General features: G+C 45.4%; 1 protein-coding gene across 5 annotated transcripts in view; it reads left to right on the top strand.

Annotated features, from left to right (window-relative positions):
* TMEM51 (transmembrane protein 51) overlaps positions 1-12,765 on the top strand; it is a 67,578-nt gene extending 54,813 nt beyond the window's left edge. For 2 of the 5 annotated variants that reach the window (XM_001148988.4, XM_001148843.8), the window contains exons 2-4: positions 2,761-2,835; positions 7,207-7,743; positions 11,624-12,765. In XM_001148988.4, coding sequence (XP_001148988.1) covers positions 7,400-7,743; positions 11,624-12,041 — 762 coding nt within the window. In that variant the 5' untranslated portion in view covers positions 2,761-2,835; positions 7,207-7,399 and the 3' untranslated portion in view covers positions 12,042-12,765. The remainder of the gene's footprint in view (positions 1-2,760; positions 2,836-7,206; positions 7,744-11,623) is intronic. The other 3 variants (XM_001148920.5, XM_001148767.6, XM_063785929.1) reach the window with 2 other exon arrangements.
* Positions 12,766-13,562: the final 797 nt, after the last annotated feature.

Below are 13,562 nucleotides of genomic sequence, written 5' to 3'. Positions count from 1 at the left end.
AACCTCCAGCCCCACCAGCGAATACTGATACAGTCACTTTCTCAGGTCACAACGGAAATCACATTTATTCTGCATATTTTTCTCATGTTGCCGGCAAATTATTTGCATACGGATACAAGATTTGGGTATCTGGATCTTCCTGCAAGTTAGCTTTTATTAATCCTCTCCCCTTCAGGCTTGGACTGGGAATTTCCCCTCATTGATATGAGACATTGGTTCAACTTTTAAACTTGCCAGGTATTCATTTGTTTGTTCTATAAATATCTGCTAAGTACCTGTTAAGTTCCTGGCATGCGGTGCTGGGGCCTGGAGCAGGCAGTGGACAAGACAGACAAAAACCGTGTTTCAGAGAGTTCATACTCCAGTGGGGGAGACAGGGAGCCAACAAGAAAGCAAAATGAGATTACTACTGACTGCAATGTGTTATCATCACCCATAGGAAGGAAAGGCAAGGAACTCAGCAGGGGACCCAAGTGTAGCTGTGTGAGGGAGGAGGCATTTCCATTGGGTGGTCAGAGAGGTGCTCACTGAGGAGGTGGCATTTGAGCTGAGAGACAGAGGTCTCTACTAAAAAGTAGCCAGATAGCCAGGCATGGTGGCTCATGCCTGCAATCCCAGCACTTTGGTAAGGCCGAAGCAGGAGGATCGCTTGAGGCCAGGAGTTCAAGACCAGCCTGGGCAACACAGCAAGATTCCATCTCTACAAAAAGATTAAAAATTAAAAATTAAAACATTAGCTGGGTGTGATGGTGTGCACCTGTAATCCCAGGTACTTGGGAGGCTGAGGCGGGAGGATCACTTGAGCCCAGGAGTTCGGGGCTGCAGTGAGCTATGGGTGACAAAGAAATATGCTGTCTCTAAAAATAATTTTTAAAAAAAATTTAAATACAGAAATAAATAAATAAGTAGCCAGACAAAAGAGACAGGTGGAAGGGTGTTTTCAAGCAGTAGGTATATCAAGTGCCAAGGCCCTGTGGTAGGAAGTAGTTGGTGCCAATGAGGAGCAGAAAGGAAACCACTGAGGGCTGGTGAGCAGGAGATACGAGCTGTGACAGCAAGACAGGAGCCTCGTCCAGGCTGGTGGGGCTTGAGGGTCATGGCCAAGGAGTTTGGATTTTATGCTAAAAGTAATAAAAACACATTGATGGGCTTTTGGACATTCTTGTTACAAACTATTTCAGTCATTCAAAAGAGTATATATAAGATATATGTGAATTGTAATGAATAGTATAATAAAACGCTCATGTACCCTTCACTGTTCACCTCCCCAGTACCATTCTTCACTCTTCATTTCTCCAGGAGGTAGTGTGTGTGTGTGTGTTTGTTTGTTTCTCTATTTGTTGAGACAGGGTCTCATTCTGTCACCCAGGCTCTAGTGCAGTGGCATGCTCAAGGCTCACTGCAGGCTTTACCTCCTAGGCTCAAGCAGATCCTCCCACCTCAACCTCCCAAGTAGCTGGGACTACAGGTGTGAGCCACACACTGGGCTCATTATTATTATTATTATTATTATTATTTATTATTATTATTATTATTATTATTGTTGTAGAGACATGGTCTCACTATAGTGCCCAGGCTAGTCTCGAACTCCTGAGCTCAAGCGATCCTCCCACCTTGGCCTCCCAAAGTGCTGGCATTACAGGTGTGAGCTACTGTGCCTGGCCAGAAGGTAACCTGAATTTGTCCTGAATTTTAGTTTATAGTCTTTGCGTTTCTTCCTAATACTACAAAAATAGAGCAACATATTGTTGGGTTTTGAATTTCATTTAAGTGGATTTCTGCAGTGTGTATTCTTCTGCAGTTTGCTTTTCTGTTCAACATTACGTTTGTCAGGATCATCCTCACTGGTGCACACAGCTGCAGTTTACTCACCTTCACTGCTGCGTACGTAATACTCCACAGAGTGACACTTTGTGGTTTATCTTTTCTCCTGGGACCAATTTCTAATGTTGAACCAAACCCTGCATTCTTGGGATAAACCCAACTTGATTATGATGTGTTATCTTTTTAAAAAATATGGTTGGGCTGGGTGCTCCCTTCTGTAATGCCAGCACTTTGGGAGGCCAAGGCAAGAGGATCTCCTGAGGTCAGGAGTTCGGACCAGCATGGCCAACATGGTGAAACCCTGTCTCTACTAAAAATACAAAAATTAGCCAGGTGTGGGGGTGTGCGCCTGTAGTCCCAGCTACTTGGGAAGCTAAGGCAGGAGAATTGTATGAACCCAGGAGGCGGAGGTTGCAGTGAGCTGAGATCACACCACTGCATTCCAGCCTGGGCAAAAAAGTAAGACTCAGGAAGGAAGGAAGGAAGGAAGGGAGGAAGGGAGGGAGAGGGGGAGGGAAGGAGGGAAGCATGGATTCCATTTGCCGATTTTTGTTTAGGCTGGTGGGTCAGACTGGCCTGTCATTTTCCTCTCCTGCCTTGTTCTTTTCTAGTTTTGGTGTCAAGGTATATACATTCCTTATAAGATGACCTGAGAGTATTTCCTCTGATATTCTCTGGAGCACATGTCTAAGATGGATAATACCATGAAAGAGTTTGATAAATGTTAGCTACCATGTTGTCATCCTTCTGCAACTCATATTTTTTGTACAGAATTCTGGCTTCTTCTGGTACCACTGGTCTTGCATAGATACCTACCCTAACCCTTGCCCTTTTCCCCCTAAAAAACAAAGAAAACACATGGCTGCCCAACATGTAACTCCAATTGCAATGCTCACAGCTTGCTTAGAAAGCTGCATCTCTGTGGTTTTTTTATAGGTGGATCTTTAACTCAAGACTCTAGCATGAAGAGTTGCCTTCTGGCCTGCCCTGAGTCTCCTCAAATAACAACAGGTAGATACCTCTCTAACTGGTTAATAATTTTTCTTTAAAAACTCAGATATAGAATCATTCATATCTCCCTTAGGGCCTCCTCAGACATGAGCCGTGATGGGGCCAACCCCAGGGTCTAGAGGTTGAGTTTGGCCAAGCCAGGACCCCAGACTGCCCACGAAGCCTACTGTGTTTTAGGGACATATTGGAAGCCGTGTGGTCCAAATCCTCTAAGCATAAAATTAGCTTCTTTCCATATTTTTGAAAGGAAAAGAACACCATGCTAAATATAGCTCGGGTGCTGTCCAGGGTCAACAAGCCAGGAACAGGACAAACAGCTGACCAGATGCCCCGCTGGGAGCTGGGTTTCTACAGACCCCATAGACCCATCAAGATCACAGTCCCCAAAGAGAGGGCTGAACTTGAAGAACAAATTTACGCCACCGTTGCACACATAACCCTGGCCATGAACCCAAAAAACCAAAACTATTTTATGAAAGCAACACATAGATATTTCTGTTTTCTAATTCTTATTCTCCCAGTAAGAAAAAGAAAATGAAAATCATGGTTAATCCCATCACACACAGAAAATAACTATAAACATCATAATATATAATCCGAGTGTTGTGAAACTTAGTATGAAACATTCAACAGTGTTTCTCAACCTTTTCCGCCACCTTGCCCTCCCTGAGAAGTCTTTTTAGACATTCTTTTTGGAATACTTGAAAATTTAATGCCAAGGATGCCCTGTGTATCTATTTATATTCTGTGGCCCTGTGGAGGGCCACAAACCATTGTAATATCCAAGATTTTTTTCACCCCGTCCCCAAGAAACAATTTTTGCCCCTTGTGGGTGATCTTACCCCATTGAGAATACAAGCTCTAATTAACATTAAATAACAATTTTTTTGTCTGTTTAAGAACTTACTGTTGTGCTGGTCACATACTGTTCTTGGTGCTTTATGTATATTATTTATTTATCATAACTCCCCTATGAGGTAGGTACTAGAGAGTTTTTGTCTTCCTTTTACAGCTGTGGAGACTGAAGCACAGAGAGGTTAAGTAACTTGCCCGAGGTCACACAGCTGTGAAAGAATAGAGTGAGGATCTGAGCCCAGGAAGCCTGGGTCCCAAGCTCACTCTTAACCACTCAGCTATGCTACCTTGCAGCAATACAATCAGATTGTGAAAATTCAAAAGAGATAAATAGAAAGCAAAGGGTACACTTTCCGAGTTTCCTTCGTCCCCAGAAGCAATCACTGGTACAAGTCTGAAAGGTGACCTCCCGCCCCGGGATTTTTACATACGTGTGTATATATGAAAATACACTGTCTCTTTCATTTCAATGTAAGTACAATCATCCAGGCTTTTTCCCATATATTCATCTGTGTATGGAGAATTTTTTAAAAATTAGAATCACGCTGAACATACTGTTGTTTCAACCTTGTTGTTTGATTTAAAAATACATTAGCTGCTTTGAGACCATAATTTCGTTAAGTGCGTGAACCATAATTTATTACCCTGATCTGGATTATTGGCTATTGAAGTAATTTCTAGCTTCTCACCACTATAAAGCTGTGATGATATCTCTGTACATAATTCTTAGAAGTTGGAATTATAGAGCCAAAGGGTATAAACATTTTTGAAACTTTTGTTGTATAAATGCCAAAACTTGCCACCTAAAAAAATGCCATGAAATTGCCATCCCAACACCTTTCCCCACACTGAGTATTATCACCTGTTTTTAATCATTGACAGTTTATCAGACAAAAAGAATGTATTAATCCCGATATTTTTATCTCTGCCCATGATTCACATCTGGAGCCTGTCTTTCTCTCGTGCAGCATAAGGCAAAGCTGGAATGGAGAACGAATGAGGGCAGGCAGTGAGGGGGTTAAAGCGGCTCAAATCACTAGTCTGCTAACCACACTCTCAGCGTCCCACGTACAAGGCCTGCCTGTCAGGCACTTAGCATGTGCTCAGAACGTGGTATTTTCATCACTCCTGCTTCCAGCACAACCCCCTGGCTGTGTACTTCTCCACCCTCCGAGTTTGACCTTGTCCCAGATCCATTTGGTAGAACCGGTGCATTCCTAAGGCTGCCAGAGTCCCCATCCTTCCTTTTGCCAGCCATGAGTGATACTGTAAGAAGTAAATATCCTTGTGTACAGTCCCATCTGGTCCTACTGCAGCTATCTGCAGTGGGATCCCTTTTCAACGCCCTGCACGCCACACACATGCCCATCCTACCTGTTCATATTCCATACATATGCATGCATATGTACATAGGTGCTTGCACGCATGCACATGTGCTCATGTGTGCATAAACATATATGCACACGTGTTCATGCCCCAGTGTGCCTTGGTGCTTCTTCTTAACTCCTTCAAGAGCAGAGCCAGTGCGTTCACGCACGTGCACACACACAGTTCTGTGCATTCAGGATTCAGGCCCAATTAGGCCAGTGGAAATCCTCTCCCACATAGACTTTCTGTATGTCCCACAGCCCTGAGCTAGGACACCCTGCTGTCTAATCCCACAGTTCCTGTACTTCCTTCTTACTTTATCAGTATTCCCTATAGATCATTTTCCTGCTGGCCTAGAAGCTCTACTAATCCTTAACTTGCTCACTACTGTTTCTCCAGTGCCTAACACGCTGCTTAGGAGGTAGTGAGATGCACAAGAAATATTTGTTGAGTGAAAAAAAGAAGGAACAGACTTCAAGCTGATAAAGGATGTTGTTCCAAATATTTTTAGAGTATCTTTTAACAAAGTGGCCAATTTCAGATAAACTCATGGTTTCACAAGAAAATATCTTCGCAGCATCAGATTTCAAGCAGCCTGGTCAGTCATCCTTTCGGAGAGACTGGAAAGAATGCAGAATTGAAAACAGGTCCTTGCCCAGCTAAACATCTTGTAAATTTTACTGTTTTGCAAAAGTTCCTGTCACAGGAATAACGTATGGGGGAGAGGTTTAGCAAGGGGCATTGCTTGCTCCTCCTCCTCAGTCCTTGAAAATGTTCTAAACTAAAGCCTTAAGTGACTGCTTCTCTGGCTCGCTCTCAACCAACAAATGCTGTGGAATCCCAGGACCGCTGGCTGCTCCCTTTAGCGCGGGGTCTCTGAGCTGCTTTGTGGAAAGAAGGTTTATTTTGTCCAGCAGGGCACAGGAGCTGAGAGGAAGAATGTGCAGGCCTCTGTCCCCTTTAACAAAGGGAGAACTCGATGTGGTTTCAGAGAAGCTTGTCTTGCTGGGTGACTTCATGTGGCCTCCATTCATTTCATCCAACATTGACTCTGCAAACTTTTTTTTTTCTTTTTTTTTTTTTTTTTGAGACGGAGTCTTGCTCTGTCACCCAGGCTGGAGTGCAGTGGCACAATCTCGGCTCACTGCAACCTCCACCTCCCAGGTTCAAGCAATTCTCCTGCCTCAGGCTCCCAAATAGTTGGGATTACTGGCACGTGCCACAGCACCCAGCCTTTTTTTGTTGTTGTTGTTGTTGTTGTTGTTTTTGGTTTTTTTTGTATTTTTAGTACAGACGGGGTTTTACCATGTTGGCCAGGATGGTCTTGATCTCTTGACCTCGTGATCCATCCACCTCAGCCTCCCCAAGTGCTGGGATTACAGGGGTGAACTCTGCAAACATTTTTTGAGTCCCTGCTGTGTGCCAGGCTTAGAGATGATGACGATGTGGTCATGGGAAGAGAAAGACTCACCACGGTGGTTGCTGGAGGATTTGGGGAGCACACGAAAGGGGCATCTGAGCTATGGGTGACCAGAGAAATGTTCTGGAGGGTGGTTGGGGGTGGGTAGTGCAAAGAAAGGCAGGCTGAGACATGCAGTAGGAGAGGCAGGAGCCAGGCTAAGGCCACCATGAGCAGCATCATTCTAAGAAGCTGGATTTTCTCCTGCAGGAAATAGGGAGCCATTGAGGGTGATGAACAGATGACAGTAGGCTGTTTGGCCTGGTCATACCATTGGCTGAGGCCCTGTCCCCCAGGTGAGTCTGTTACAACCATCGATTGTGGACCATTCATCCCATCGCTCACTCTCCCAGCAGCCTCCAGCAAGAGCTGCGATTTTACTGCACTTCATTAAATTCCACACAATGTTTTAATGACCTGAGCTCCGACCTTTCTGGCCTCCAGCAGGGAAAGGTCTGGCTTTTCCTTTTCAGGGAGTAGCGGGCTGGGCAGACCAGCCTCCCTTCTCGCAGCCTCGCACAAGAAGCCTGAGCACGTAAGACATCTGGAATGCATCAAAGGCGAGGCCCAGCCAGAGCCGGCGTGCTCGGTGCTGCTGCCTAACTCCTTCAAGAGCAGAGCCGCCACATTCACAAAGCGTCTGGAATTGGAACTGATCGTCCTCTCTGCTCTTTCTGCTTTCCTTCCAGGCCCTTCCGCCGCAGCCATCCACACGGGAGGCCTCGCGATTGCTCGGAACCACCCCGCAGGAGTTCAGCTGATACTTTCTAGTGTGGGGCGAGAGATTTTGTGGAGCGCATTTAAGGGGTTTTTGTTGTGACTGCTGCCTTGTATATATTTATTTTCTTTCTTGGAACTGGGTCTCGCCCTCCTCCCACTGACATGATGGCCCAGTCCAAGGCCAACGGCTCGCACTATGCGCTGACCGCCATCGGCCTGGGGATGCTGGTCCTTGGGGTGATCATGGCCATGTGGAACCTCGTACCCGGCTTCAGCGCGGCCGAGAAGCCAACAGCTCAGGGCAGCAACAAGACTGAGGTGGGTGGCGGCATCCTCAAGAGCAAGACCTTCTCTGTGGCCTATGTGCTGGTCGGGGCCGGGGTGATGCTGCTGCTGCTTTCCATCTGCCTGAGTATCAGGGACAAGAGGAAGCAGCGGCAGGGCGAGGACCTGGCCCATGTCCAGCACCCGACAGGCGCTGGGCCTCACGCCCAGGAGGAAGACAGGTGAGGCCTGACTGTCCCCTTCCCTCCCCGGATCGGGGATGGGCACGCACGCATGCACACACATGCTCACACCTTTCCGTGGTGAAAAGACTGTCATCTACAGGCTTTATTGTCCCATGTTCGCCCATGACGCCTCTGTCAAAACAGTTTATCATTTTACAAATAACTTTAGACTTTTCTACCAGAGCTTCCCAAATAGCATGGTACAAATGGATTACAGGTAAACCAAGATTTTTTAAAATTTTTATTACAATAGATTTTTACACCATGGAATACTATTCAGCCATAAAAAGGAACAAAATACTGTCTTTTGGGTCAGGTGCAGTGGCTCACTCCTGTAATCCCAGAACTTTGGGAGGCCGAGCAGGTGGATCACTTGAGGTCAGGAGTTTGAGACCAGCCTGGCCAACATGGTGAAACCCTGTCTCTACTAAGAATACAAAAATTAGCTGGGCATGGTGGCACATGCCTGTAGTCCCAGCTACTCGGGAGGCTGAGGCATGAGAATCGCTTGAACCCAGGGGAGTGGAGATTGCAGTGAGTGAGCTGAGATAGCGCCACTGCACTCCAGCCTGGGTGACAGAGTGAGACTCTGTCTCAAAAAAAAAAATACAAAAACAAAAAACTGTCTTTTGCAGCAACTTGGATGGAGCTGGAGGCCGTTACTCTTAAGTGAACCAGCATTTTGACCCGCCCAGGGTCACTGAACAGGGCCTGGGGTGGCCAGCATATTTGCTTGTCCCTTCACCCCAGCATGCTGTGTGTATGCTTTAATTTGAAATGGCTGGGAAGCAATTTTCCATTTGAGCAAAAATGCCACCAACAAATTTAAAAGATAAGTGATACATTGGGGAACATATGATAATAGTTGATATCCCCATTATAAAAAGAGCTCTTAGAAATGAATATGTAAGATGAATATACCAATAGGAAACAGACAAAGGTTATGAATATTCCATAGATGTTCAACCAATAGATGTTCAACTTCATTAGTCATGAAATGCAAGCAAAAAGATGTCTTTTCTTTTTCTTGCCTATCATATTGATCAAGATAGACAGCCCCTACTGTTGGAGAGTTGTAGGGAAGATGGATTGCTGACGAAATGTTGACTGATAGAAACTTTCTTAAGAGTTTCACCATAAGGGGCAGTACTGAAGATGTGCGTATTGATTCTATTTGTAAGAGTTTATCCCTGGGAGACAGTCCCACAGGTGCAAAGGAGTTTGTACCAGTATATTTATCAGATCATTGTTTAGGATAACAAAAACTTAGAAACAACCTAAAAAAACCACCCACTGAGTTAAATGACGTACCTATTCAATGGAGTTCTATGCAGCAACTGTTGATCTATATTTGTTCATGTGGGACCATATCCACAACAATGAGAAAAGGAGGATATAATACAGCATCTTTGGTCAGGTTATGGTCCCATCAAATGTTGTGGCTGTGGGATTGGAGAGGGGTAGGAAAGGTATACACCAGAATGTTACAGTGGTTTGTCTCCAGGTAGAAGGATTCGGGATGTTTTTCGTTTCTTCATTAGATGTTTCTGTGTTGTTTGAATTTTCTACAGGCATTTCTTATCTTTATAGTTGGAAAGGAATTGTTCTTAATTTAATATGGATTAAAGGGAACCCTTGGTACACTAATGGTGGGAATGTAAATTAGTGCAACCACTATGGAGAAGTTTAGAGGTTCTTCAAAAAACTCAAAATCGAGCTGCCAAATGATTCAGCAATGCCACTTGTGGGTATACATCAGAAGAAAAAAAATCTCATTATATTGAAGGGATTTCTGCCCTCCAGTGTTACCAGTTACCACCCCTTTCTGTGGTAATGAGCTGGAAGTTCCCTTTCCTAGAATGTTCTAAATAGCTTGCCCTTCAATTTACATTAACCCGCTTCTTACTTTTGCACATAATTGAAAGTGGGTGTAAGTGGGTACAAATACAATTTCCAAATTAAACTCATTTTCTGATAGCAAAGAATAATACATGCTGTATTGGTCAGGGTTCTCCAGAGACACAGAACCAGGGGGATATATATTTTTTTAAATGGAGATTTATTATGAGGAATTAGTTCCTGGGATTATGGAAGCTAAAAAGTCCCACAATTTGCCATCTGTAAGCTGCAGACCCAGGAAAGCAAGGGGTATAATTCATTCTGAGTTTGAAGGCCTGATTGAGAACAAGGGGAGGTGAGGGTATAGATCCTAGTCTGAGAGCAGGAGAAGATGAAATGAGATGTCCCAGCTCAAGCAGTGAGGCAGGGAGAAATGAGTCAAATTCCTGCTTGCTCTGACTTTTGGTCTATCTAGGGCCTCCATGGGTTGGATGGTGCCACCGCACTGAGGAGGGGAATCTGCCTTACAGAGCCCACCGAGCTGAATGCTAGTATCTTCCAGAAACACCCTCACTCTCACAGTGTTTAATCTGGGCAACTGTGGCCAGTCAGGTTGACACCTAAAATTAACCATCACACATGCTTATTCTAGAAAACTTGAGAAATATAGAAAAGAACAAATATCAATCACTCATCATTCCCCACCCTAGCTGTGAGCACATTTGAGTTCATTCCTAAAGGAGGGTGTGAGGAAAACCAAGGCAGACTTTGAGGTTTCTGATGTTGGCCATGATCACCCCACAGGTTCAAGTATAGAGTCCTGGAAAGTGGCTATTGGCGTTAATTCCGACAAATGTGTAGAAAATATCCTGACTTTTTGGTTTTCTCTTTCAACAGTCAAATGAGAATAAGGCTGAGAGGACCTGATCTTTTTGAGTCTTGGGATAAACTTGGAAGATAAAATTACAGAATAATTTGAGACACACATAAATGTTATATTTCAGATATTCTTTCTCTACTGAAAGTTGGTAGCAACTTTGTACATTTCTGTGTTGCCTTTGACCAAAGGACCCAGCTGAGCATTGGAATAGCTCACCCAGCATGTCGCTACGTGGGAAAGGCTTAAAGGCAAAGGAGGTTTGACACCCAGATAACATGGTGGAGTAGTTGAGAGTATAGTCTTCACTTCCTGCCCTCCCATTTCCTGAAGGTCTGACCAAGTCATTTAATCTTGATGTATCTCAGTCCATCTATAAATTGGGTATTATAATAATAGTGAGATAGAAAACAGGCAGGACTTGTTTTCTGATCATAACCCTGCTGACCAAAACAGGATGTGGTCCAGATGAGATAAGGTTTAAAAAAACACTAGCCAAAGCCAGCAAACGGGAACGAGGGTGATCCCTGGCTGCCCTCATTGCTCATCAGCATGGGACACTCTCACCAGTGCCATGACAGTTTACAATTGCCATGACAACGACCTGGCAGTTACCATCCCTTTCCATGGTAACGACCCAGAAGTTACCTTTCCTAGGAAGTCTTAAATAGCTTGCCCCTCAATTTGCATTAACCCACCCCTTAATTTGCATGTGACTAAAAGTGGGTATAAATACAATTTCCAAGAGCCCCTATGTGGCCAACTCAGGGTGTACTGCCTATGAGTTAGCCCTGCTCCACAAGAAGCAGTGCCCTTCAATAAAGAATTGTGGTCTAACACCACTGGCTCACCCTTGAATTCCTTCCTGGATGAAGCCAAGAACCCTCCAGGCTAAGCCCCAATTTGGGGGACTCACCTGTCCTGCATGACTAGTACTTAACTCATAGTGTTGTCAGGAATCTGAAATTGGTTCATATTTGCTAAAATACTTAGAAGGGATCCCAGCTCATAGTAAACACTTGAAGTGTTCACTTTTATTGCCTCTAAGACCCATTTGTTATTTACAAGGCTGCTGTGTGTGGACTCTTTGGAGCCCATCTCTTTGGGATTTTGAATGACTTGAGCACAGGCTAACACTCTTCCTGTCTGTGTGTCTTGCAGCCAGGAGGAAGAAGAGGAGGATGAGGAGGCTGCCTCAAGGTACTATGTTCCCAGCTACGAGGAAGTGATGAACACAAACTACTCAGAAGCAAGGGGAGAGGAGCAGAACCCAAGGTTGAGCATCTCTCTCCCATCCTATGAGTCACTGACGGGGCTCGACGAGACCACCCCCACATCCACCAGGGCTGACGTGGAGGCCAGCCCTGGGAACCCCCCTGACAGGCAGAACTCTAAGTTGGCCAAACGACTGAAACCGCTGAAAGTTCGAAGGATTAAATCTGAAAAGCTTCACCTCAAAGACTTTAGGATCAACCTCCCAGACAAAAACGTCCCTCCTCCCTCGATAGAGCCTTTGACTCCTCCACCGCAGTATGATGAAGTCCAGGAGAAGGCCCCCGACACCCGGCCACCCGACTGAATGGCCCCACTTGAGCCACACTCCCTCCTGTCTCTCACACTTTTCACCCCCAAGACTCTAACAAAGCCACATGAGCCACAGTTGAGAAGCGGAGGGGCCAGCTGTGCATGGAGCCATTTGGATGGCGGTGGGGGGATTCTGTGTATCAGAAGTGACTTTGTTGCCCCACACAGCCTCCTGCTGCAGGTGCTTTGGAAAGAGATGCTGCCTTGGAGCTGGTGAATCTGTGGACCACATTCAAGGGTGTGGCACAGGCATCTTCCCGTCCTCTTCACTCCGAATCGCTGGCGACACATTCTCCTTTCCAGCTAGGAAAGGGTTCCTCGCGGCTGGTTTAGATTGTGGTTGTTTGTTTTGCTTCTACTAAGACTGTTTTGTTTCAAAAAGGAAACAAGTTTTGTGTTTGCTGTCTATGCTGGAGTCCTGAACTGTGGGTAGAAAACACGACCTGGCTTTGTAGAAAGGACACAGGGCTGTTTTATGAACTAAGCGGTGAGGCTCAGGTGGCGGCTCTCGCAGAGCCCCTGATGCTGTTGTTCTTTGAGGGCTTAAGGCCTGATGAACTTAGGCACGTGATGCATAATAGTCTTCAATGGTACACTTAACTAGTCTCTTCTGTGTAACAGCAAAAAAAAGAAAAAAGAAAAAAGAAAACTGTAGGAAATGTTCTTTTTGAAATGCCATGCAATGGAGCTTTTTGTAATAAAATATTTTATATGTAGTACATTTGGGTGCTGAGTTACTTTAGCAGCTCTTCCAATACTGACTTTCTTAGGGGAAAATGGCAATAATAATAGCTAATATGTACTGAATACTTATGCCCAGTGTTGTGCTAAGCATTTCACACATCAACCCATTTTGTCTGGACCCAAGTCTGGTAATAATGCCATTCTGTGGTCAGCTCACAGAGGCTTTAGGTTAATGTAAGTGCCCTGTGTCACACTGCTAGTCAGCAGTAGAGCTGGGGTTTGAGCCCAGGTTGCCTGGCTCCAAGGCCTGAGTTCTTATACACACCCCCATACAGCTCAGTGTAAAGAGCTTTTCCAGACTTTGAATGAAGACTTGTACTTCTCAAGTTCAGAGGTTGTCCCTGTCAACCCATGCACCCAAAAGAAAGTTCTGGTTGTTTGAACAGCAGCTTTCTACCTGTCTAGGCATCCTTCCTATCTCCCTCTGCTGAGAACTGGCCCAGGAGGGAGCTCAGTGCAGCTTGTCCTCTGCCCCCAGAACTGACAGGCTATGTAAGTGTAGGGGGTGGGTGAGCATGTCCCCCTGGAGGGGGAAAGTGAGTCTGTGCAGCCCAGAAAAGCAGTGCAATGAATAAGAAATGCCCAGGGGATCGCACGCTGTTGAAGAGGGGACATAGGAGGGGAATGGAGACCTCTGGGGTCAGGATCTTGACCGTGGAGTGAGTGGGAAAACAGACCCAAGTCCAAAGGAAGCCTTCCTGCTATTGGTGGGCATGGAGCCAGCCTGCTGAGGAGTCTGTGTCAACCTGGTTGGAAGAGTAATTCCCAGGCC

Source organism: Pan troglodytes, chromosome 1 (genome assembly GCF_028858775.2).
Source record: "Pan troglodytes isolate AG18354 chromosome 1, NHGRI_mPanTro3-v2.0_pri, whole genome shotgun sequence".
In the NCBI taxonomy this organism is placed as follows: domain Eukaryota; kingdom Metazoa; phylum Chordata; class Mammalia; order Primates; family Hominidae; genus Pan; species Pan troglodytes.
Note: the sequence above shows the minus strand (reverse complement) of the source record. Positions and strands in the feature narration are given on the sequence as shown.